General features: G+C 74.9%; 1 protein-coding gene across 1 annotated transcript; it reads left to right on the top strand.

Moving 5' to 3' along the window:
* Window positions 1-53: 53 nt before the first annotated feature.
* MEGF8 (multiple EGF like domains 8) lies at window positions 54-23,878 on the top strand (the record flags this gene model as incomplete). Its single annotated transcript, XM_086481372.1, is given in 44 exon segments — window positions 54-225; window positions 787-950; window positions 1,237-1,446; window positions 1,927-2,107; window positions 2,642-2,730; window positions 2,807-2,875; window positions 2,877-3,021; window positions 3,538-3,718; window positions 3,977-4,122; window positions 4,347-4,466; window positions 4,854-5,017; window positions 5,418-5,510; window positions 6,020-6,221; window positions 6,445-6,608; window positions 6,691-6,885; window positions 7,202-7,402; window positions 7,915-8,154; window positions 8,603-8,721; window positions 8,799-8,930; window positions 9,868-9,981; window positions 10,135-10,377; window positions 10,642-10,868; window positions 11,224-11,434; window positions 12,307-12,538; window positions 12,842-12,974; window positions 13,054-13,268; window positions 13,636-13,737; window positions 14,076-14,194; window positions 14,279-14,483; window positions 14,557-14,737; window positions 15,146-15,309; window positions 15,626-15,770; window positions 15,867-16,101; window positions 16,582-16,711; window positions 16,916-17,126; window positions 17,344-17,558; window positions 17,846-18,053; window positions 18,404-18,566; window positions 18,906-19,098; window positions 19,308-19,478; window positions 19,673-19,803; window positions 19,913-20,045; window positions 20,440-21,457; window positions 23,823-23,878. Coding segments are annotated over 44 exon segments (8,142 nt in total), but the record flags the coding sequence as incomplete, so codon positions are not given.
* Window positions 23,879-23,922: the final 44 nt, after the last annotated feature.

Below are 23,922 nucleotides of genomic sequence, written 5' to 3'. Positions count from 1 at the left end.
CCTTCCCTCCCTCCCCCCCCGCAGGCGGCCCGGGGCTCCCCCCCCCCCCCGCCATGGCGGCCCCCCCAGCGCTGCTGGCGCTGGCGCTGGCGCTCAGCGGGTTTCGGGGGGCGGCGGGGGGCGAGTGCCAGGGCCAGCGGCGTGTCCTGGGGGGCTCCTCCGGCTTCGTCACCGACGGCCCCGGCAACTACTCGGTCAACGGCAACTGCGAGTGGCTGGTGGAGGGTGAGGGACCCCCGGCACCCCAATGCCCCCCCAGAGACACCCCAGTCCCTTTGAGGCACTCCAAGGGATCCCCAGTCACCCGAAAGCCCCCCCAGAGACCCCCCCAGTCCGTTTGGGGCACCCCAAGGGTCACCCAGTCCCCCTAAAGCCCCCTCCCAGCCCCCTTTGGGCACTTTAACACCTCCCCAGAGACACCCATTCACCCTAGAGCCCCCCCAGAGACACCCCCACCCCCCTTGGGACACCTTAACGCCCCCCCAGAGATCCCCCAGCACCCTTGGAAAACCCCAAAGGACCCCCAGTCCCCCTAAAGCCCCCCCCCAGTCTCTTTGGGGCACCCCAAGGGTCACCCAGTCCCCCTAAAGCCCCCCCCCTCAAGACTCCCCAGCTCCCTTGGGACACCCCAAGGGTCACCCAATCCCCCTAAAGCCCCCCCCCAGTCCCTCCCCAGTCCCATCCTGGTCTCCCCTCCGGTTTGCGGGTGGGTGGGTGTGCGTGCGGTTTGGGAGGGGGGTTTGGGGGGCCCGCAGGGGTTGGGCTGTGACCCCCCCCGCCCCCCAGCCCCCAGCCCGCGGCACCGGGTGCTGCTGACGTTCACGTTCCTGGACACGGAGTGCGGCTACGACTACCTGTTTGTGTACGACGGGGGGTCCCCCCGCAGCCCCCTCCTCGCCAGCCTCAGCGGCAGCGCCCTGCCCGCCCCCCTGGAGGCCACCTCGGGCAAGGTAGGGGGGCGGGGGGGGGGGCGTGGGGTGATGGGGTGGAGGGGGGCAGAGAGGGGGTTTGGGGTGGTTGGCGGGGCAGGGGGCGGCCGGGGGTGCAGGGGGTGGCCGTGGGGTGTAAGGGGGGCTGTGTGGGGTGCAGGGGGCAGCTGTAGGGAGTGCACAGGGGGGCCATGGGGCAGCTGTGGGGTGCAGGGGGGGCTGTGAGGGGTGCAGGGGCCAGCCATGGGGTGTGGTGGGAGTCCGTGGGGCAGCCGTGGGGCAGCCCTGACCCCCCCCGCCCCCCCAGATGCTGCTGCACCTCTTCAGCGACGCCAACTACAACCTGCTGGGGTTCAACGCCACCTACAGCGTCTCCCTGTGCCCCCGGGGGTGCTCGGGGCGCGGGGGCTGCGACCCCCAGGGCCGCTGCCACTGCCAGCCCGGCTGGGGGGGCCCCGACTGCGCCCAGCCCCGCTGCGAGACCTACTGCCAGCCCCACGGCGGCACCTGCGACCAGGTGGGGGGACCCCGGGGAGCGCCTGGGTCTGGGGGGGATGGGGGACCCCTGGATCTGGGGGCTGGGGGTGAGGGATCCCTGAATCTATGGGGATGGGGGATCCCCTGAGTCTGGGGGGGATGGGGGACCCCTGAACATAGGGGTCTGGGGGGGGGAGATTTCCTGGGGCTGGGGGACTCCTGAACCTCTGGGGCTGGGAGACCCCTGTACCCCCAAGGATGGGGCTGGGGGACCCCAAACTTGCAGGGATGGGGAGAGACACCCCCCCCCCTCACACCCACAGAGGTGGATCTGTGGGACCCCCTGGGAGACCCCAGACCTGCTGGAGGTGGAGCTAGGGGAGCGCCCCCCCAACCCCCAGGGATGGGGCTCTGGGACCCCCGAGGCCAGAGCCTGCTGGGGCTGGGGACTCTGTGTGGGTGTCATGGGTGTCCCCCCCCGGTTTGGGGTCCCCCCCATGTCCCCCCTCCTCGCCCCCAGGCCACGGGGCGCTGCAGGTGCCGGCCGGGCTTCGTGGGGCGAGCCTGCGACCTGGCGCTGGGGGAGAACCAGGGGGGCGGCCGCTGGTACAACGTCAGCGAGGGGGACCCCCACTTCCCGCCCCGCACCGCCGCCGCCGGCGCCGTCCTGCCCCGCGCCGGGGCCCTCTACGTCTTTGGGGGTGAGCTGGGGGGCGCTGGGGGGGGTACGGGGTGCTGGGAGGGGCTCTGGGGTGGGTTGTGGGGCGTCACAGAGGGCTGTAGGGTGGGATGTGGGGTCCTGGGGGGGCTCTGGGGTGGGTTGTGGGGTGATTGTGGGGGGCTGTGGGGTGGGATACGGGGTCCTGGGGGGCTATGGGAGGGGTATGTGGGATTCTGGGAGGGCTGTAGGGCCATGGGGGGCTAAGGGGGGGTGGTGGGGGCCGTGGGGAGGGATGTTGGGCACCGGGGGGGCTGTAGAGGAGTGTGGGAGGGGCGATGTGGGGCTGGGGGGGCTGTAGAGGGGTGTGGGGAGGGCCGTGGGGGCTGTGGTGTGGGGCTGGTGGGTACAGGGTACAGGGGGGGCCGGGACTGGGGGGCTGGCGGGGTAGCTGCCGTCCGAGGGCCGTGGGGGTCCGTCGCCCAGGGTCACAGGCAGCAGCGAGGGGGGCGGGGGGATTATGGGGCAGGGGAGGGGGCTGGGCCCTGATGTGGGGGGTCCGTCCGTCCCCCCCCAGGCCTGGACCTCAACCGGGCGCTGGGCGACCTGGTGCTCTACAACTTCACCACCAACCGGTGGTCCCGGCTGGAGCTGACCCCCGCCCCGGTGCGTGAGTGTCCCCCCACCCCCTCCTGGAACCCCCCCCCCGAGCTGGGGGTCCGCTGACGCCCCCCCCCCCCAGGCCCCCCGGCACTCGCACGTGGCCGTGTGCTGGCGCGACACGCTGGTGCTGAGCGGGGGGGAGCTGGCGGGGGGGGGCGCTGGCCCGCGACGTCTGGGCCTTCGACCCGCTGCGGGGGGGCTGGCGGGAGCTGCACCCCCAGAACGGCACCGGCCCCCCCGGGCTGGCCGCCCACGCCGCCGCCCTGGTGGACGACTGGCTCTACATCTTTGGAGGTGGGGGGCTCGGGGGGGCTGGGGGGTCTGCTGGGGATGAGGGGGCTCGGGGGGATGGGGGCGCTCGGGGGGATGGGGTCTGCTGGGGCTGGGGGGGCTGGGGGGGGGCTGTGGGGGCTCGGGGGGCTGTGGGGATGGGGTCTGCTGGGGGTTGGGGGTCTGGGGGGGCTGTGGGGGTGGGGTCTGCTGGGGATGGGGGGTCTAGGGGTCTCTGGGGGGGCTGTGGGGATGGGGTCCCCTATGCCTGGGGGCTATGGGGGTGTTGTGGGGCTGGAGTCCCCTGTGGCTGAGGGGGTCTGGGGGTGGCTGTGGGGTTGGGGTCCCCTATGCCTGGGGGTTCTGGGGGGGCCGGACCATCCCTCCAAGTCCTGGAGCCCCCCGGGGGCGGGGGGGGTTGTGGGGCTGGGTCCTGGGGTCCCTCGTGTCTGGGGGGGTCCGTGGCTCAGCCCTTGGGGGGGGCAGAGGGGCCAGGCCCCCCCCCCGGCGGGGGTCCCCACCTGCACGCCCCCCACCCAGGCCGCACGGCCGAGGACGTCTTCTCCTCCCAGCTCTTCCGCTTCCACCTGGAGTTGGGGGGCTGGGAGCGGGTGGTCCCGTGGGGCGGGAAGCCCCCTGCCGCCGCCGGCCACTCCATGGTCTTCCACCCCCCCTCGCGCACCCTCCTCGTCTACGGGGGGCACCGGCCCTCCACCGCCCGGTGAGGGGGGGGCGCGGGGGGGTCCTGGGCCAGGCTGGGGGGTCTCGGGGGTGGCCGTGGGGTGGCCATGGGGCACCGGCCCTCCACCACCCGGTGAGGTGGGGGCACTGGGGGGTCTCGGGGGTGGCTGTGGGGCACTGGCAGGGTGAGGGGCGGGCTCAGGGGGTCTCGGGTGGCCGTGGGCAGCGGGGAGGACCCCACTGTGGGGGTCCCGGGGGTCTCACCGCCCCACGGTGTCCCCCCCGGCGCTGCCCCCAGGTTCAGCACGCGGGTCAACACCACCGACCTGTTCCACGTGGACCTGCGGCACTGGACCCCCCTGCGGGCGCGGGACGGGGCCCGCGGCCCCCGCGAACGCGCCTTCCACAGCGCCACCGTCGTCGGCGACTACATGGTGGTCTACGGTGAGCGGGGGGACCCAGGGACCCCCGTGGTGGGGGGCAGCGCTGGCCCCGAGACCCCCCCCACTGCAGGCCCCCCTCGCCTGGCACCGCGGTTTGCAGGGTCCCTGCGGCCCCGCTGCCGCCCTGGGGGGTCTGCACCCCGCCAGGTGGGGGTCTGGCCCCCCCGCCACACCAAGGCGGGGTCCGGCCCCGCCCAAATGGGGCTGACCCCCCGACCCCCGCAGGGGGGAACGTGCACATCCACTACCACGAGGAGAAGTGCTACGAGGACGAGATCTTCTTCTACCACCTCGGCTGCCACCAGTGGGTCCCCAGCGCCGAGCTGGCCCATGGGCTGCCCCACGGTGAGCGGGGCGGGGGGCTGCCCCACGGCGGCGGGGGGGGCCGTGGGGGCTGCCCCGTGGCAGGGGAGGACACGGGGGGCTGCCCTGCGGCGGCGGGGGGGAAGGTGGGGGCAGGCTTGGTGTGGGGCGCGGGGCACACCAGGGTGTCTGGGGGTCCCGTGGTGCTGATGTGCCCCGGGCTGGGAGGCTCCTGGGGGTCCCTGAGGGATTTGGGGGGTCCCTAGATGCTGATGTGTGCTCCCAGATGGGGGTCCCAGGGGGTCTGGGGGTCCCTGAGGGGTTTAGGGGTCCCTGGATGCCGACGTGGGACCCCAGACCAGGGGTCCCGGGGCGTCGTGGGGTCCCCGAGGGGTTTGGGGGTCCCTCAATGCTGCCGTGTGCCCCCAGACCAGGGGTCCCGGGGGTCCCCGGGGCAGGGCCGCTACGCCCACGTGGCGGGGGTGCTGCGGGGCAGCGTGCTGCTGGTGGCGGGGGGCTTCAGCGGGGCCCCCCGCGGCGACCTCCTGGCCTACAAGGTGCCGGCCTTCGTCTTCCAGGTGCCGGCCCAGAACGTGAGTGTGTGTGTCCCCCCCCTGCCCCCGGGGTCCCTGGGACCCCCCGTTCCCCCCCGTGGGGGTCCTTGCTCCCAGCTGGGGTGGGGGGGGTTGTAGATCCATTTATGGGGTCCCTGCTCCCACCCGGGGGGGTCTCCGGGTCCACTCACCCCGCCCCAGGGGGCTCTGTTCCCGTGGAGGGGTTGCCCATCCCACCCCGGGGGTCCCTGCTCTGGTGTGTGGGGGGGTCCCACCACCCCTTCCATCCCTCCCGATGGGGTTCCCAAGTCCCCCTGCGCTGTGGGGTCCCCGGCCACCCCCCCATCCGTCACCATGGGGTCGCCAGCCCCCCCCCACAGGGGCTGGGGGGTCCCCAGGTGCCCCCTGACCCCGCGCCGGGGGTCCCGCTGCCCCCCAGTACCACCTGGACTACTGCTCGCTCTACGCTGAGAGGGGCACCTGCACCAAGGACCCCCAGTGCGCCTGGTGCCTCGGGGGGTGCCAGAGCCCTGCGCCCCACAGCAACGTGAGCGGGGGGGGTTTGGGGGCATGGGGGTCCCGTGGGGCAATGGGGAGAGGGTCATGGTCCCCTGGGGCAGTGGGGAGGGGAGTCGGGGGCGTGGGGGTCCCCGCGGCAGGGGGATGGGGCTCATGGAGCTGGGGTCCCCTGGGGAAATGGGGAGAGGGGTCATGGTGCCCAGTGGCAGCGGGGAGAGGGTTGGGGGTGCAGGGGTCCCCTGGGGAACTTGGGGGGGGTCGTGGATCTGGGGTCCTCTGGAGAAATGGGGAGAGGGGTCGTGGTCTCCAGTGGCAGTGGGGAGGGGGTTGGGGGTGCAGGGGTCCCCTGGGGAAGTGTGGGGGGGTCGTGAATCTGGAGTCCCCTGGAGAAATGGGAGGAAGCAGCGCTGGGGTCGGGGTCGCCTTGGTGGGGGCAGCTGGGGGACCCCTGGGTCTGTTGGGGGGGGGCGGGGGCAGTTTCGGAGCCAGGGTGCTGTGGGAGGAGCGCTGCGCCCCACGTAGCCCCCTTGTGGGGCACGGGGGGGTCCCCCTGACCCACGCCGTGCCCCCCCCCAGTGCCCCAGCAGCGGGTGCCTGGGCCTGGCCCGCCTGCTGCTGGACTGCGAGTCCTGCCTGGCCTTCGGGGGGGCCGCGCCGGGACCCCCCCGCGCCCCCGGCCCCTTTGGCTGGTGCGTCCAGAACGACACCTGCATGCCCGTGGCGGGTGAGTGGGGGGCTGCGGAGGGGAGGGGGGGGGGTCTGCAGAGGGGATGGGGGTCCTTGGAGGGGGCGGGGGGGTCCTGGGAGGGGACAGGGGGTGCACAGAGGGGACGGGGGTCCTTGGAGGGGGCGGGGGGTCCTTGGAGGGGACGGGGGGTCTGCAGAGGGGACAGGGGGTGCGCAGAGGGTCCGCAGCCCCCCTGACGCCCCCTCCCCCCGCCCCCCAGAGCAGAGCCGGTGCCGCGTGGGTCAGATCTCGGGGACCCACGGCTGGTGGGGGCCGCGCCCCCTGTTCCTGACGGCGCTGCCGCAGTGCCGCACCGCCAACTTCCTCCCGGGCCTGCACCTCCTCACCTTCCAGCAGCCCCGCAACGACTCCCAGCCCGACAAGGTGGGTGCCGGGGGTCCCCCCATTTCACAGGGGCACGGGGGGGGGTCCCGGCAGCCCCCCCAGCCCCCCCCGTGCACCCCAGGTCTCCATCGTGCGCAGCACCACCATCACGCTCAGCCCCAGCGGCGACACCGACGTCTCCCTCGTCTACCGGGGCTTCATCTACCCGCTGCTGGGACCCCCGCTGCCCCCCGGGCCCGGCCCCAGCGTCTGGGCCCGCATCCAGCGCCTCGACGTCGTCGCCCGCCTCGGCCGGCACCCCAACTCCCCGGAGCTGGTGGGGGGGGTCCCCGCGGGGGGAGGAGAGGGGTCTGGGGGGGCAGGGAGGGGTCCTGGGGGGGGCGGGGGTGGGATAATGGGGGGTTGGGGGGGATTTGGGGGGCCTCCCGAGGGGCTGGGGGAGGAGGTGGGGGTCCCCCGAGGCTGAGGGGGTCTCCCGAGGCTGAGGGTCCCCGCGGGGGTTTGGGGTCCCCCCAGGAGGAGGTGGGTCCCCCCCGAGGCTGAGGGTCCCCGCGGGGGTTTGGGGTCCCCTCAGGAGGAGGTGGGTCCCCCCCGAGGCTGAGGGTCCCCGCGGGGGTTTGGGGTCCCCCCAGGAGGAGGTGGGGCGCTGGTCGGTGCAGCAGGAGCGGGAGACGCGCCCCCTGCAGCGCCCGCGCCCCGAGCGGCTCTTCGGGGCGCCCGAGCGGGGCAACAAGTACGCGGTGCAGGTGGAGGGGCACGTCAACCGCTCGGGCGGGGGGCTCAGCTCCGAGCTCACCCTCGTCTGGGACCGCACCGGCGTGCCGGGGGGCAGCGTGAGTGCGGGGGGGGCGCCTGTGGGGGTGCAGGTTGGGGTGGGGGGTCTCTGCACGGTCCCAGGTTCATGTAAGGGGCTCCTGTGGGGGTGCGGGGTTAAGGTAGGGGGTCCTTATGGGAACACAGGTTGGGGTGGGGGTCCCTGGGGGGCGCAGGTTGGGGTGGGGGGGTGCCTGTGGGGGTACGGGGTCCCTGTGGGGTGCGGAATTGGGGTGGGGGGGTCTCTGCACGGTCCCAGGTTCATGTAAGGGGCTCCTGTGGGGGGGCGGGGTTAAGGTAGGGGGTCCTTATGGGAACACAGGTTGGGGTGGGGGGGGTCCTTATGGGAACACAGGTCGGGGTGGGGGGGGTCCCTGTGGGGGCGCAGGTCGGGGTGGGGGGTCCTCGCGGGGTGCCCAGGGGTCCGCGTGGGGCCGCATGGGGCCGCGGCGGGGGGGCTGCCCTGGGGCCGGGGGCCGTGGGTGTGGGGGCTCAGGCCCCCCCGCCCCGACACCCCTCCCGCCCCCCCCAGGAGATCTCCTTCTTCTTCCTGGAGCCGTTCCGGGCACCCCCCGGGCGCTGCCCCTCGTACCCCTCCTGCCTGGCCTGCCTGGCCGACCAGGGCTGCGGCTGGTGCCCCCCCAGCGCCTCCTGCCACGGCCGCCAGCTCCCCCCGGGGGGGCTCTGCGGGGAGGGGGGGCCCCGCCTCGTCCTGACCCCCAACAACTGCGTCCTCTGCGAGGATTACCGGGACTGCCGCGCCTGCGCCGCCGTGAGCGCCGGGGGGGGGGGGGGGCTTGGGGGGCTGCGGGGAGGGCCGGCGGGCTGGGGAGTGGGTTGGGCGATTGCAGAGGGGGCTTGGGGGGCTGCGGGGGGGGCTGGGGAGGGGGGTTGGGGGTGCAGAGGGGGCTGGGGAGGGGGTTAGGGGGCTCGAGAGGAGGGGGGGGGCTGCAAAGGGGGCTGGGAGGCGTTTTGGGGCTGCAGGGGGGCTGGGGGGGCTGCAGAGGGGTTTGGAGTGGTACAGAGGGGCTGCAGAGGGGGCAGGGGGGCTGGGGAAGGGGTTGGGGTTTGGGGAGGGGGGGTCTGCGGAGGGCCTGTAGCGGAGCTGTTTAGGGGGGTTGGGGGGCTGCAAAGGGGCTTGGGGGCTGCAGAGCGGTTTGGGGGGGTCCGGGGTCTGCGGAGGGTCTGTTTGGGGGTGCCTGAGCCCCCCGCCCCCCCAGGACCCCTTCTGCGAGTGGCAGGTGCTGAGCAGCAAGAAGGGCGACTTCGCCTGCAGCCGCCGCGGGCGGCAGGGGGGCGCGGTGCGGGACCCCCAGCGCTGCCCCACCCTCTGCAGCCAGTGAGTGCGGGCCGGGGGGGTCGGGGGGTCCCTCCGGGGGGGTCCCGGTCCGGGGGGGTCTGACGTGCCCCCCGCAGGCGCCGCTCCTGCGCCGAGTGCCTGACCCCCGCCAGCCCCTGCGCCTGGTGCCAGTCCACCCGCCGCTGCTTCCTCTTCGCCGCCTACCTGGCCAAGTACCCCTACGGGGGCTGCCGGGGCTGGTACGACAGGTGAGGCGGGGGGTCCCGGGGGGGGGTCCCGGGGCGGCTCTAGGGGGGCACAGGGGCATCCTGGAGGCCCTGGGTATATCCTGGAGGGGTCCTGGGGGGCACGAGGGAGTCCTGGAGGGGTCCTGAGGCATCCTGGAGGGGTCCTGGGGCATCCTGGAGGGGTCCTGGGGCGTCCCGGAGGGGTCCGGGGGGGTCCTGGGGAGGTTCTGGGTGGTCCTGGGGAGGTTCTGGGTGGTCCTGGGGGCATCCCGGAGGGGTTCTGGGAGGCACAGGGGCATCCTGGAGGCCCTGGGTATATCCTGGAGGGGTCCTGGGGGGGACGAGGGAGTCCTGGAGGGGTCCTGGGGCGTCCCGGAGGGGTCCTGGGGCGTCCCGGAGGGGTCCGGGGGGGTCCTGGGGAGGTTCTGGGTGGTCCTGGGGGCATCCCGGAGGGGTTCTGGGAGGCACAGGGGCATCCTGGAGGCCCTGGGTATATCCTGGAGGGGTCCTGGGGGGCACGAGGGAGTCCCGGAGGGGTCCTGAGGCATCCCGAAGGGGTCCTGGGGCGTCCTGGAGGGGTCCGGGGGGGTCCCGGGGAGGTTCTGGGTGGTCCTGGGGGCACCCTGGGGGCATCCCGGAGGGGTTCTGGGAGGCACAGGGTCATCCTGGAGGCCCTGGGTATATCCTGGAGGGATCCTGGGGGGCACAGGGGAGTCCTGGAGGGGTCCTGAGGCATCCCGAAGGGGTCCGGGGCAGGTCCAGGGGGGTGCTGGGGGTCCTGGGGAGGTTCTGGGTGGTCCTGGGGGCATCCCGGAGGGGTTCTGGGAGGCACAGGGGCATCCTGGAGGGGTCCTGGGGGTCCCAGGGGGGTCCTGGAGTCCCTGGGTGTATCGTAGAGGGTGCTGGGGGGCAGAGGGGGGTCCCGGGGTGCCGCTGGGTGACCCCGGGGGTCCCGCAGTGTGCACTCGGCGCCGCAGTGCCTGGAGTGCCCCCGGCTCGGCACGTGCCGGGAGTGCCTGCGGCACGTGGGCTGCGGCTGGTGCGGCGACGCCGACAACCCCACGCTCGGACGGTGAGTGGCTGGGGGGTGCCGGGGGGTCCCCCGGGGGCTGGGGGGGTCCCCTGAGGGGTCCCCCACAGGGGCGGGCCAGGGGGGGTCCCCGGGGGCTGGGTTGCCCCCCTGAGCCCCCGGGCACAGCGCTGAGCCCCCCGTGTCCCCCTGCAGGTGCGTGGAGGGCGACTTCTCGGGGGTGCGGGGGTCCCCCAACTGCTCGGCGGCGCTGGGGGGGCTGCCGGCGGGGGGGCGGGGGGCGGCCTGGTCCTACGGGCAGTGCCCGGACGTGGATGAGTGTCGCCTGGGCCTGGCCGGCTGCCACCCCCACGCCGCCTGCCACAACACCCCCCAGGCCTTCGAGTGCCGCTGCCGGAGGGGCTTCGCGGGGGACGGGACCACCCACTGCAACCGCACGTGAGTGGGGGCGGGGGCGAGTTGGGGGCGTCTGGGGACGGTGCGTGTCCGTCTCGTGGGGTGGGGGGACACTCGGGGGGACCCCACAGCCCCGTCCCGTGGGGTGGGGACGCTCGGGGGGGGGGACACGGGGAACACACACTCCCCTATCATGGGACAGGGGCGTCGGGGGGCGCACGGGGGGCTGGCGTGGGGACACGCGTGTGCTGCCGTCGGGGGTCCCCACGCCCCCCGCCCCCATGTCCCCCCCCGTGCCCCCCCCAGGTGCTACGAGGACTGCGGCCACGGCTACTGCAGCGGGGCCCCCAACTACACCTGCGTCTGCCACCTGGGCTGGACCTCGCCCCCCAACGCCACCGCCGGGGGGGACCCCGAGGAGGGGGGGGACGCTGAGGGGGGGGCCGTGGCCCCCCGGTGCTCCGTGGACTGCGGCTGCCACTTCCACAGCTCCTGCGAGGCGGCCGGGCCCGGCGTCTGCGACCGCTGCCACAGTGAGTGGGGGGCTGCGGCGGGACCCCCCCCCTTCCTTGGCACTGCGGCAGGACCCCCCCCCCGGGCACCCCCCCGTCACTTTGATGGGACCCCCCCTGGGCACCGTGGCGTGACCCCCCCCAGGCACCGCAGCGGGACCCCCCCCCTTGTCACTGTGGTGGGACCCCCCCCCCCCCGGGCACCGTGGCAGGACCCCCCCCCTTGGCACCGCGGCAGGACCCCCCACCTCCTTGGCACCGCGGCGTGTCCCCCATGTGTCCCCCCACTTCCCCACCATGTCGCGTCCCCCCACCTCCCCGCGGCGCGTCCCCCCCCCGCCTCCTCCCCACAGCGTGTTCCCCCCCGTCCCCCCAGACTGGACCCACGGGGAGCGGTGCCAGCTCTGCCGCCCCGGCAGCTTCGGCGACGCCACGGGCCCGGGGGGCTGCCGGCAGTGCCAGTGCCACGGCCACGGCCAGCCCCACCGCGGCCTCTGCCACGGCACCACCGGCGCCTGCTTCTGCGCGCCCCCCACCCAGGGCCCCCACTGCGAGCGCTGCGCCCCCGGACACTTCGGGGACCCCAGGTGAGGGGGGGCACGGGGCCCGCGGCGGGACCCCCGCCCGCCTCGGAGCCGCCGGACCCCAGGCTGGGCCCTGGGCCCCCTGCGAGCCCCCAGACCCAGTTCGCTGCCCCCAGACCCAGTTCGCTGCCCCCAGACCCCCGTGCGAGCCCCCAGACCCAGTTCGCTGCCCCCAGACCCAGTTCACCAGCCCCAGACCCCTGTGCGAGCCCCCAGACCCAGTTCGCTGCCCCCAGACCCCCATGCGAGCCCCCAGACCCAGTTCACCAGCCCCAGACCCCCATGCGAGCCCCCAGACCCAGTCCGCTGCCCCCAGACCCCCGTGCGAGCCCCCAGACCCAGTTCGCTGCCCCCAGACCCAGTTCACCAGCCCCAGACCCCCATGCGAGCCCCCAGCCCCAGTTCACTGCCCCCAGACCCCTGTGCGAGCCCCCAGACCCAGTTCGCTGCCCCCAGACCCCCATGCGAGCCCCCAGCCCCAGTTCACTGCCCCCAGACCCCTGTGCGAGCCCCCAGACCCAGTTCGCTGCCCCCAGACCCCCATGCGAGCCCCCAGACCCAGTTCACTGCCCCCAGACCCAGTTCACTGCCCCCAGACCCCTGTGCGAGCCCCCAGACCCAGTTCGCTGCCCCCAGACCCCCATGCGAGCCCCCAGCCCCAGTTCACCAGCCCCAGACCCCCATGCGAGCCCCCAGACCCAGTTCACTGCCCCCAGACCCCTGTGGGAGCCCCCAGCCCCAGTTCACCAGCCCCAGACCCCCGTACGCCACCCCCACCCCGTACAAGCCCCCAGCCCCCCATACACCGGCCCCCCAGGCCCCGTACACCAGCCCCCAGCCCCGCTCAGCCCCCCGTCCCCCCCTCTCGCCCCCAGGGACGGGGGCACCTGCTACCGGGAGTGCGGGGGCCGCTCGCTGCTGGCCAACCTCTCCTCACCCGTGGCCCTGGGGTCCCGGCTGGCCGGGGGGGTCCCGGCGGCCGGGGGGGGCCTCTCGTACTGCGTGTGGGTGGTGTCGGCCACGGGGGGCCTGGAGCCGTGCCCCCCCGGGGAGCCCTGCCCCACCATCAGCCTGACCCTGCACCCCGACCTGCACACCTCCTGCCTGGTGAGGGGGCTGGGGGGGCGGGGGGGTTGGGGGGGGGCTGGGGGGGTGTATGGGGGTGCTGGGGGTGCTGGGGAGATGGAGGGGTGCGTGGGGGGTGCATGAGCGTGCTGGGGGGGCCGGGGGGTGCTGAGGGGGAGATGGAGGGGTGCTGGGGGTGTATGGGGGTGCTGATGACTTGGGGGGTGCGTAGGGGGTGCTGAAGGGGTGCAGAGGGGGTGCTGGGGACTTGGGGGGGCGCCGGGGGGGTGCCAGGGGCACGGGGGTGCCGCACCGCCCCCCCCAGCCCCCCCGTGCCCCCCCCAGAGCAGCTACGCCTACGCCTTCGACGGGGTGCCGGCCTTCCTGGACAGCGGGGTGCTGGAGGGGGACCCCGCGCTGCTGGGGGCCTTCTGCGGCCGCGGCCGCCCCGAGCCCCTCACCCTGGAGGCCCACTCAGGTGCGGGGCGGGGGGGTGGGGGGCCGGGGGTTCCGGGGTGCCCCCCCCGGGCCCCAACTTGCTGTGTCCCCCCCCCCAGGGGTGCTGGTGCTGTACTACGAGGCGAACGGGAGCGAGCCGACGGGGTTCAACGCCAGCGTGGGGGTGCAGCGGTGCAGCCCCCCCTGCGCCGGCGGGCAGCAGTGCCGGGGGGGCCGCTGCGCCTGCCCGGGGGGGCTGGGGGGGCCCGGCTGCCGCCAGCGCCTCTGCCCGGGGGACTGCGGCGCCAGCGCCGGGCGGGGGGTCTGCAACGAGGTGAGGGGGGCGGGGGGGGTTGGGGGAACAGAGGGGGTTTGGGGGTGCGGGGGGGGGGGGGGCAGGAGGTTTGGGGTGCAAGGGGAACGGGGGGGTTTAGGGTGCATGGGGGGCGCAGGGGGTTTAGGGCTGCAGGGGGGATGTGGGGGGTGCAGGAGGTTTGGGGTGCGAGGGGAACAGGGGTAACAGGGGGTCTGGGGGGGCGGGGGGGAGGTGGGGGGGGAACAGGGGACACGCAGGGGGTCGCAGAGGTGTTTTGGGGCACAGGGGGCATGTGGGGGGTGCAAGAGGGGTCCGGGGGGGGGGCAGAGGGGGTCTGGGGGCACAGGGGGGGGCCGGCAGCCCCCCTGACCCCCCCACCCCCCAGACCCTGGGGGTCTGCACCTGCAGCGGGGGCTTCGCTGGCCCCGACTGCGCGGAGCCGCGGGGGCCCGGGAGCCTCGTCTGGGAGAGCCTGGGCGAGGGGGGCGCCGGCGGCCGTAAGTGCCCCCCCCGCCCCACACCTGGGGGGCCTCGGGGGCTGGGACACCCCCCCCCAGGGCCCCCTTCCAGCCTCGCGGCTCCTGCCCCATGGGGTGGGGGGGCGTGTCCTTGGTCTCCTTCCCCAGTGCCCCCCAGCCCCCCGATACCTCCCCAGGACCATCCCCATCACCCCCCTATCACCCCCCCAGACCCCCAATACCCCCCCAGGACAATCCCCATCACCCCCCCCATCGCTCCCCAGGACTGTCCCCGTCGCCCCCCAGCCGCCCCACCCCCCCCCTTCCCCGGCTGACCCCCCCATCCCCACGCCCCCCCCCTCCCCAGGACACGGCCAGCCGGTTCCTGCACCGCATGGGCCACAGCCTGGTGGAGGGTCCCGAGGGGACGCTCTGGATGTTCGGGGGGCTCTCGCTGCCCCAGGGGCTGCTGGGAAACGTCTATAGGTGAGTGGGCCCCGCCCTGCCCCGCCCTGCCCCGCCCTGCCCCAGGCCCCGCCCCACGGAGCCCCCCCCTCCCCCCCCCCCCAGGTACTCCATCCCCGAGCGCCGCTGGACCCAGATGCTGGCGGGGGCGGAGGACGGGGGTCCCGGCCCCTCGCCCCGCTACTTCCACGCGGCCGCCCCCCTGCCCGCCCGCCGCGCCATGCTGGTGCTGGGGGGGCTGACGGCGGCGGGGGTGGCGGCCGACGCCTGGCTCCTCAACCTCACCACGCTCCAGTGGCGCCAGCACCAGGTACCGACCCCCCCGGGACCCCCCCGGCCCCACGGGGTCTCCGGCGTCACCCTCCATGTGTGCCCCCCCCCTCCCCCCCCAGGACCCGGTGGTGCCGGCGGTGGCGGGGCACACGCTGACCCCCCGCGGCGGGGGCTCGGTGCTGCTCATCGGGGGGTACTCGCCCGAGAACGGCTTCAACACGAAGCTGCTGGAGTTCCGGGGGGACACCGAGAGCTGGGAGGTGGGGCAGCAGGCCGGGACCCCCCCCACAGGTAACGGGGACCCCCTCTGGGGGGCTTGGCAGGAGGGGGAGCAAGACGGGACCCCTCCGGGGGGGGGAAGGGGGCTGGGACCCTCCGGGAACGGGGCCGGGACCCTCAGGTCCTGGCAGTAAGGGGGGGCCAGGATGGGACCCCCCGTAAGGGGGCTGGGACCCCCAAGTTATAGGGTTGGGACCCTCCGGTCACGGGGCTGCGACCCCACAGTAATGGGGCTGAGACTCTTAGGTCCTTGCAGTAAGGGGCGCTCAGCTGGGCCCCCCAAGTTGCAGGTCTGGGACCCCCCAGGTTATGGGTCTGGGACCCCCAGGCCCTTGCAGTAGGGGGGGCCGAGCGGGGACCCGCCGGTCGCTGGGCCGGGCCCCCCGGCACCCCTGCTCACCCCCCCGTGCCCCCCGGCAGGGCTCTACGGTCACTCCGCCGTCTACCACGAGGCCACCGACGCCGTCTACGTCTTCGGGGGGCACCGGTTCCACGTGGAGGCCGTGGCGGCCTCCCCCGAGCTCTACAGCCTCTACTGCCCCAACCTCACCTGGAGCCTGCTCGCCCCCTCCCAGGGCCGCAAGGTGGGGGGCGTCTGGGGGTCCGTGGGGGGTGCTGGGGGGTCCTTTGGTGGTACTAGGGGGTGCCTGGGCGTCCTTTGGGAGCATCTGGGGATGACTGGGGGGTGCCTGGGGGTCCTTGGGGGGTGCCTGGGCATCCTTTGGGGGTGCTGGGGGGCACCTGTGGGGCCCTAGGGAATGGGGGGGGCCGCATCGGGGGTCCCCGTGGGGCACCCACGGAGCGGCCGCGGGGAGCGCGAGGGGCATCTCTGCGCCCTTGGGGGGCGCGCGAGGGGCTCCACGGGGTCCCCCCGTGTGACCCCCATCCCCCCGCCCCCAGCCCCAGCCCCACTTCTTCCACGCGGCGGCTGTGGTGGGGGACGTGATGGTGGTCCTGGGGGGCCGCACGGAGACCCACGACTTCAGCAGCGAGGTGCTGCTCTACCAGCTGCGCTGCAACGCCTGGCTGCTGCCCCCCGACACGGGTGAGGAGACCCCCGCGGCGGGGGGGGACACGGACGGGACCCCCCATCCCGTCCGTGGGACCCCCAGACCGACCCCCACCCCGTGTCGCCCCGCAGAGGCGGCGGCGGTGGGCGAGCCCATGAGCCCCTCGGTGGCCCACGCGGCGGCGGCGGCCGGGGGTCGCGTCTACGTGTCGGGGGGCTTCGCCGGGGTGGCGCTGGGGCAGCTGCGGGCGCTGCGGGTGCCCCCCGACCCCTGCCTGGTGCTGCCCGGCCCCACGGCCTGCGAGCGCGGGGGGGCCGCCTGCGCCTGGTGCCAGGGCCGCTGCCAGGGGGCCGACGTCGCCCTGCGGTACCAGGGGGCTGCGGGGGGCGGGGGGGGCGTGGGGCGGGGGGAGGGGTGCTATGGGGGGGAGGGGGTGCGGGGGACGCACAGGGTGCTACAGGGTGGGGGGGGTCTGTGGGGCAGCTGTGGGGTGGGAGGGGATCTGTGGGGTGCTATGGGGTGGGACGGGCTGTATGGGGTGCGGGGTGTGTGGGGTGCTGTGGGGTGCTATGGGATTGGGGGTTCTATGGAGCAGCTGTGGGGTGCTATGGGGTGCTATGGGGTTGGGGGAGTCTGTGGAGCAGCTGTGGGGTGCTATGGGGTAGGAGAGGGTGTGTGGGGCGCTATGGTGTGGGAGGGGGTGCAGGGGGTGCCCAGGGTGCTGTGGGGTGGGTGTTTCTGTGGGGTGTGGGGGGTCACACGCAGGTCAGGGGTGGGCGGGGCCCACAGGCAAATGAGAATCAAAATGAGATGCAAATGAGATGCAAATGAGATGCCCCGCCGCAGGCTGGGCTGCACCCCTGTGTCCCCCTGCGCCCCCACGCCCCGCGCCCCACAGGACTGCCGGCGCCTCCGCAGCTGCAGCGAGTGCCTGGCCCTGCACCCCCACGCCCTGCGCCGCGGCCCCCCGGTGAGTGCTGGCCTGGGACCCCCGGCTCACCCCATGGGACACCCACCTCACCCCGTAGGACCCCTCCTCGCCCCCCAGAACCCCCCGCTCACCCCATAGGACCCTTCCTGTCCCCCTAGGACCCCACCTCACCTCCCAGGACCCCCCGCTCACCCCATAGCACCCCTCCTCTCCCCCGGGGACCCCCGGCTCACCCCCCGCCGCCCGCAGGCCCCCCCGCCGTGCAAGTGGTGCACCAACTGCCCCGAGGGCGCCTGCATCGGGGCCGGGGGCAGCTGCACGTCGGAGAACGACTGTCGCATCAACCAGCGCGAGATCTTCGCCGCCGCCAACTGCTCCGAGGTGTCGTGCGAGGCCTCCGACTGCCCCAAGTGCACGGCCGGGGGCAAGTGCATGTGGACCCGGCAGTTCAAGCGCACCGGTACGGGGCGGGGGGCGCGGGGGCTGGCGGGAGTGGGGCACAGTGGGGCTGGCAGTGGGGCACAGCAGGGCCAGGAGTGGGGCGCAGCGGGGCTGAGATCAGGAGGTGCAACGGGGCCGGGAGTGGGGCGCAGCGGGGCCGAGCCGGGGGGCTGCCCCACGCCCTGGCCGGGTTGGGGGGCGTAGCGCCGCCGCCCCCAGCCCCCCGTGGCCCCCAGGCGAGACGCGGCGCATCCTGAGCGTGCAGCCCACCTACGACTGGACCTGCTTCAGCCACTCGCTGCTCAACGTCTCCCCCATGCCCGTGGAGTCCTCGCCCCCCCTGCCCTGCCCCACACCCTGCCACCAGCACCCGGCCTGCGCCCCCTGCCTCGCCTCCAAGGGGGCCGACGGGGGGTGGCAGCACTGCGTCTGGAGCGTCAGCCTGCAGCAGGTGGGCCCTGGGGGGCTGGCTGTGGGGTGTAGGGGGGTGCTTAGGGGCTGAGCGAGGGGCTGGCTATGGGGTGTAGGGGGGTGCTGGGGGGTTGAGCTGGGGGCTGGGGGGCTGGCTGGGGGGTGTAGGGGGGTGCTGGGGGTTGAGCTGGGGGCTGGGGGGCTGGCTGTGGGGTGTAGGGGGGTGCTGGGGGGCTGGCTGGGGGGCACTCAGGGGGCTGAGCAGGGGCTCTGGGGGCACTCGGGGGGCTGTGGGGCGCAGCCCCCCTGACCCCCCCTGCCCCCTAGTGCATGAGCCCCAGCTACGTCCCCCTGCGCTGCGCAGCGGGGGGCTGCGGGCGGCTGCTGCGGGGGGCCGAGAGCTGCACCCCCGGGTGCGCCGGCGCCTCCCAGTGCTCCCAGTGCCTCCGGCTGCCCCGGTGCGGGTGGTGCGCCCGGCGCGGGCACAACGGCAGCGGGCGCTGCCTGGAGGGCGGCCTGCACGGCCCCCGGCACGGTATGGGGGGGCTGGGGGGGAGTGTGGGGGGCTGAGGGGGTGCTGGAGGGAGTGGGGGAGGGTTTGAGGTGCTTGGGGAGAGCTGTGGGGGGTGTGTGTGGGTTTATGGGGTCCTTGGGGGGGGGGCTGGGAGGGGTGTGCGTGTGGGGGGTGAAGTTATGGGACGTGGGGGGGGGGGTTGTGGGGTGCTTGGGGGGCCTATGGGGTGCCTGGGGGGGTGGGGGGGGTATGGGGTGTGTGGGAGGTGGTGGTGGTGGGGGGGTTATGGTGTGCCTGGTGGGACCTGTGCAGCGTGTGGGGCAGCCCCAGGGTTGCCCCCAGACCCCCCATCCCCCCCTGCCACCCCCCAGGGCTGGCGCAGGCGTGTGGGGCGGGGGCGCAGTGGGCCTTCCTGGGGTGCCCCCCCGAGAACGAGTGCCTGAACGGGCACCACGACTGCGGCGCCAGCCAGGAGTGCCGGGACCTGCCACGGGGCTTCCGCTGTGCCTGCCGGAGCGGCTACACACCCCACAAGTGAGTCCGGGGGGCTGTGCGCCCCACAAGTGAGCGGGGGGGGGGGGGGGGCACGGGGGGCACTGCCGGAGCGGCTACATGCCCCACAAGTGAGTGGGGGGCAAGGGGGGGCACTGCCAGGGGGTGCTGCGCAGGGGCAGCAGGGCGTGGGGGTGGTGTTGCACGAGGGGGTTGTTGCACGAGTGGTTTGCACAAGGGCAGCGTTACACAAGCCGCCCCCACCCGAGCTCTGCGAGGCTTCGCACGCCCGGGGCGCCCCCCCGTGAGGGTGTAGGGAGCGGGTGTGGGGGCACGGGGACCCCCCCGTGCCCCCGAGCCCCCGTGCGAGCCCCCCCGCAGCGGCACGGGCGCGTGCCGGCCAGTGTGCGAGCGCGGCTGCGTGAACGGGACGTGCGTGGAGCCCAACCGCTGCCGCTGCCACTTCGGCTTCGTGGGCGAGGACTGCGCGGTGCCGTGCCGCTGCAACGGGCACAGCCAGTGCCAGGGCCCCGCCGCCCGCGACCGCTGCCTCCAGTGCCTCAACAACACCCAGGTGTGGGGCGGGGGGCTGTGGGGCGGGGTGTGGGGCAGGGGGCTGCGGGAGAGGAGCTGGGAGGGCCATAGCGTGGGGTCCTGGGGGGCGATGGGGCAGGGGGGTGCAGGAGAGGAGCCGGGAGGCCTGCGGGGCGGGATGGCAGGGGGGCCGTGGGGGGCGATGCCGGGGGGCCGTGGGGCGACGGGGCTGATGCTGCGCCACGGCAGGGCCCGCAGTGCGAGCGGTGCCGGCCGCTCTTCGTGGGCTCGGCGCGAGCGGGGGGCACGTGCCGGCCGTGCCGCAGCTTCTGCCGCCACAACGCCGCCGTCTGCCTCTCGCGCGACGACTACGAGCGCGCCCGCCGCGACCCCGCGCGCTTCCCCCTCGAGCCCGCCATGGTCAGTGGGGCTGCCCCGCGGCGAGGGGGTGGGGGGCTTCCGCTCCCGCGCCCTGGGCTTCGGGGGGGCGTCCCCGTCCCCTGCCCCACGTCCTGGGGCTCCCTGTTTCGCCCCGCTCGGGGATGGGGGGCAGTGTCCCCCGTCCCCGCCGTGGGGCGGCCGTGCCCCCCTCTCACCCCCTCGCTGCCCCCCAGATCCCCACGTGGGTGTCGGAGGGGCCGAGCGAGGAGGCGGCCGTGTGCGTGGACTGCCAGAACAACAGCGTGGGCGAGCGCTGTGACGGCTGCCGGCCCGGCTTCTTCCTCCTCGACGGCGCCTGCACCCGGTACGGCGGGGGGGACCCTCGTGTGGGGCTGAGGGGGGACCCACGGGACCCCCACGCACGCGCCCTCGTGCGCAGGGACGCGCCCTCACGCGGTGTCGCCCCCCTGAAGGTGCCAGTGCAACGGGCACGCGGACACGTGCAACGAGCTGGACGGGACGGGCTGCCCGTGCCAGAACAACACCGAGACCGGCAGCTGCCCCGGCACCAGCCCCGCCGACAAGAAGGAGTGCTACAAGCAGCAGGTCGGAGCGCCGGCACCCCCTGCCCCCCACGGCCCCGTTCCCCCTCGGCCCCGCGCCCCACGTCCTCCTGCCGCCCCCGCGCTCCTCTCCGTGCGCCCCGTGTCCCCGTGCTGTCTCCATGCCGCCCCTGCGCCGGTTCCCTGCTCCCATCCGTGCACCCCCGTGTCCCTCTGCCGTCCCTGTGCTCCCGTCCCTGTGCCCCATGTCCCCATGCCGTCCCCGTGCTCCCGTCCCCGCGGCCCCAGCTCCCCGTGCCGCCCCACGCCGGGTCCCGCTCCCGTCCCTCTGCTCCGCCTCCCGTCCCCCCATCCCCGGTGCCGCAGCTGCTGATGGACGCTCCGTGTGTCTGTCCCCCCCCCCCATGTCCGTGTCCCCCCCCGTGTCCCCACCGCAGTGCGCCAAGTGCCGGGACTCCTTCCACGGGCACCCGGTGGGGGGCCAGCAGTGCTACCGGCTGATGGCGGTGGAGCAGGAGTATTGCCTGGACCCCACCTCGCAGAGCAACTGCTTCCACCAGCCCCAGCTCCAGCACCTGCCGCCCGGCCGCACCGTCCTCTTCGGCGTCCAGCCCAAGTTCACCAACGTCGACATCCGCATCACCCTCGATGTCACTTTCGGCGGCGTCGACCTCTTCGTCTCCACCGCCTACGACACCTTCGCCGTGGACGTCGACCCCGCCACCGGCCGCCACGTCGTCCGCCTCCAGACCCCCCACGCCGGCACCGGCGCTGGCAGCGCCGCCAATGCCACGCGGCTGCGGGAGGAGCGCGCCGGCGGGCTGGTGACCTACCTGACGGTGCGGGAGGCGGCGGCGGCGCTGGTGGTGCGGGGGGTGCGGGACCGCCTGGTGCTCACCTACCCCCACGCCCTGCACCCCCTCAAGTCCAGCCGCTTCTACCTGCTGCTGCTGGGGGTGGGGGGCCCGCGGGGCGGCCCCTCGCAGGGGCTGCTCTTCTTCCGCCAGGACCAGGCCCACATCGACCTCTTCGTCTTCTTCTCCGTCTTCTTCTCCTGCTTCTTCCTCTTCCTCGCCCTCTGCGTCCTGCTCTGGAAGGCCAAGCAGGGGCTTGACGCCCGCCACGAGCAGCGCCGGCACCTCCAGGAGATGAGCAAGATGGCGAGCCGCCCCTTCGCCAAGGTCACCGTCTGCTTCGAGCGGGGGGCGCCCCCAGGGCCCCCACCTCCCCGCCACCGCCGACACCCCACCACCACCGCCGCCGCCGCCGCTGCCACCCCGGCCCCCCTACCCCGGCCGGGCGCTGGCCCGGTGACGCTGGAGCCCACCGAGGACGGGGTGGCGGCGGTGGCCACCCTCCTGCTGCAGCTGCCGGGGGGCCCACGGGGCCCCCACCGCGCTGCCCTGGCCTCGGCCCTGGTGACGCTGCGCCAGGGGCTGCAGGAGTACGGGGGGGGCCCCCCAGCGCGCAAGGGGGGGCTGGCACACGAGCTCACCTCCATGGCGCTCTGAGGGGAGGGGGCAGGGGGGGCACCCCCGGACTTGGGCAAAACACTCCAGTATTTATGGGGGGAGGGGCAGCCCCTCTTTTGGGGAGCAGCGGGGGGTTGTCAGGGTGCAGGCCCCCCCTCCTGTATTTATTGAAGGGGGCGTTGGGGGGGGTGTTTGTGCTGCCTGCGGCCCTTTGCCGGGGGGGAGTCACTCCGGGGTTTGGGGGGGGGGGGGGGGGTGGGCTCCTTGCACCCAGTTTTGTGTCCCCCTCCGTTGTGCGTGGGGGGGTGGGGGTGTTTAATAAACACCGTTTGTGCCCCCCAGCGTGTCCCTGAAATCAGCCGGGGGGTGGGGTGGGGGGGCAGTCGGGGGGCGGTTGATGTGTCACGTTTTGGGGCCAATGCCCCCCCACGTTTGTCGTCAGCGGGGGCCCCCAGGGAGCCCTCGGGCCGCTCCCAGCCCACCTGCCCTACGGCGTTTGCGTGGGAACTACGCTCGTAACGTGGGTGTTACGCTCTTCGCGTAGCGGCAGCTCCCGCCTCTACGCCGCTTGCGTGACGGCTACGCATCCTACGTGGGCATTACGCCGTTTGCGCGGCGGCAACGCATCCTACGTGAGGCCACGCCATTTGCGTGACGGCTACGCATCCTACGTGGGCATTACGCCGTTTGCGCGGCGGCAACGCACAACTGCCGCCTCTGTACGCCTTTTGCGTGGCGCCTACGCTTCCTGCGTGAGTATTACCCCTTCAGCGCGGCGGCAGCGCACACCCCGCCCGCCCCCCCCCCCCCCCCCCATCCATACGCCGCTGGCGTAGCCCCACAGCTGCCATCTCGGGGCTCATTGCCGCCGGACCGGGGCTCGGGCTCTCCCGCGTCCGTCGTGTGTCGTGTACCCCCCCCCCCGCCCGCCCCGGTCGCCACGACGGGGCCGCGGTGGTGCCAGCGGGTCTTTATTCTCTCGAGGGGCCGGGCCCGCCCCCCCCCCGACAGACACACACACCTGGGGGGGGGGGTGTCAGGACCCCACCTCGCGCCCCGCGGGGCCGCTGGGGCGGCGGGCGCCCGGCTGGGCTCCACTGCGCCCCCCGGGAGGCGCCGGGCTGGGACCAGGGGTCCCCCCCTGCGCCAGGGCCCCGCAGCACAGGGGTGGCGGCGAGGGGCGCCGGGGGGCTGCCCCGGCCTCGGGGGGGGACGCCGCGCCGTGGGTCAGGGCTGTGTTGGTGCCGTGGGTCGCAGCAGCACCACTGCCTTCCACCCTGGTGCCGTGGGTCAGAGCGGCGTGGGAGCTGGTCACTGGTGTGGGGCTGTCGCCGTGGGTCGGGGTGGTGACATCATTGTGGGTCAGGTTGGTGCCATCGCCGTGGGTCAGTGCGGTGCCATCGCCATGGGTCAGTGTGATGCCACTGCCGTGGGTCGGGGTGGTGCCATCATTGTGGGTTGGGTTGGTGCTGTCGCCGTGGGTCAGCGCAGTGCCGTTGCCATGGGCCGGCGTGCCCCCTGTGCCAGGGTTGGCTGCAGCCACTGAGTTGTGGGTCGGGGCAGCGCCAGGGCCCCCTGCATCCCCCAAGCTGTGGGTCGCTGCAGCCCCGAGGCCATGGGTCACTGCAGCCGGAGGGCCAAGGCTCCCCATGCCCCCTGTGCTGTGGGTTGCTGAGCTCTCCGGGAGGCCCCCCAGCAGCACTGACCCACGGCGGGGGGCGTCCTGTGGGGCCAGGCTGTCCCTGCGTGTCCCCAGCAGCACCGACCCACGGCGGGAGGCGTCCTGTGGGGCCAGGCTGTCCCTGCGGGTCCCCAGCAGCACCGACCCACAGCGGGAGGCATCCTGTGGGGCTAGGCTGTCCCTGCGGGTCCCCAGCAGCACCGACCCGCGGCGGGGGGTGTCCTGTGGGGCCAGGCTGTCCCTGCGGGTCCCCAGCAGCACCGACCCACGGCGGGGGGTGTCCTGTGGGGCCAGGCTGTCCCTGCGGGTCCCCAGCAGCACTGACCCACGGCGGGGGCCGTCCAGGGGGGCCAGGCTGTCCCTGCGGGACCCCAGCAGCACTGACCCGCGGCGGGGGCCGTCCAGGGGGGCCAGGCTGTCCCTGCGGGTCCCCAGCAGCAGGGACCCCCGGCGGGGGCCGTCCAGGGGGGCGCTGGGGGGCTGGAGGACGTCGCGGATGAGGCGCGTGCAGAGGGCGGTGGCCTGGCGGGTCTCGGGGCTGAGGGTCCCCAGGCTGAGGAAGCCGTGGGGCAGGTCGGGGACCACCCGCAGCGTCACCGGCCGCCCCAGTGCCCGCAGCCTCTGGGCCAGCGCCACCGAGTCGTCCAGCATCGGGTCCAGTGCGCAGGCCTGGGGGGGGCAGGGGGTCAGGGGGGACATGGCGGGGGGTCAGGGAGACGTGGGGGGGCACAGGGGGGCAGGGGGACGTGGGGGACTAGGGTGTCAGG

The sequence above is a fragment of the Leptosomus discolor genome, unplaced genomic scaffold (assembly GCF_034619465.1).
Source record: "Leptosomus discolor isolate bLepDis1 unplaced genomic scaffold, bLepDis1.hap2 HAP2_SCAFFOLD_162, whole genome shotgun sequence".
Lineage (NCBI taxonomy): Eukaryota > Metazoa > Chordata > Aves > Leptosomiformes > Leptosomidae > Leptosomus > Leptosomus discolor.
This window is presented reverse-complemented; position numbering and strand designations above follow the sequence as displayed.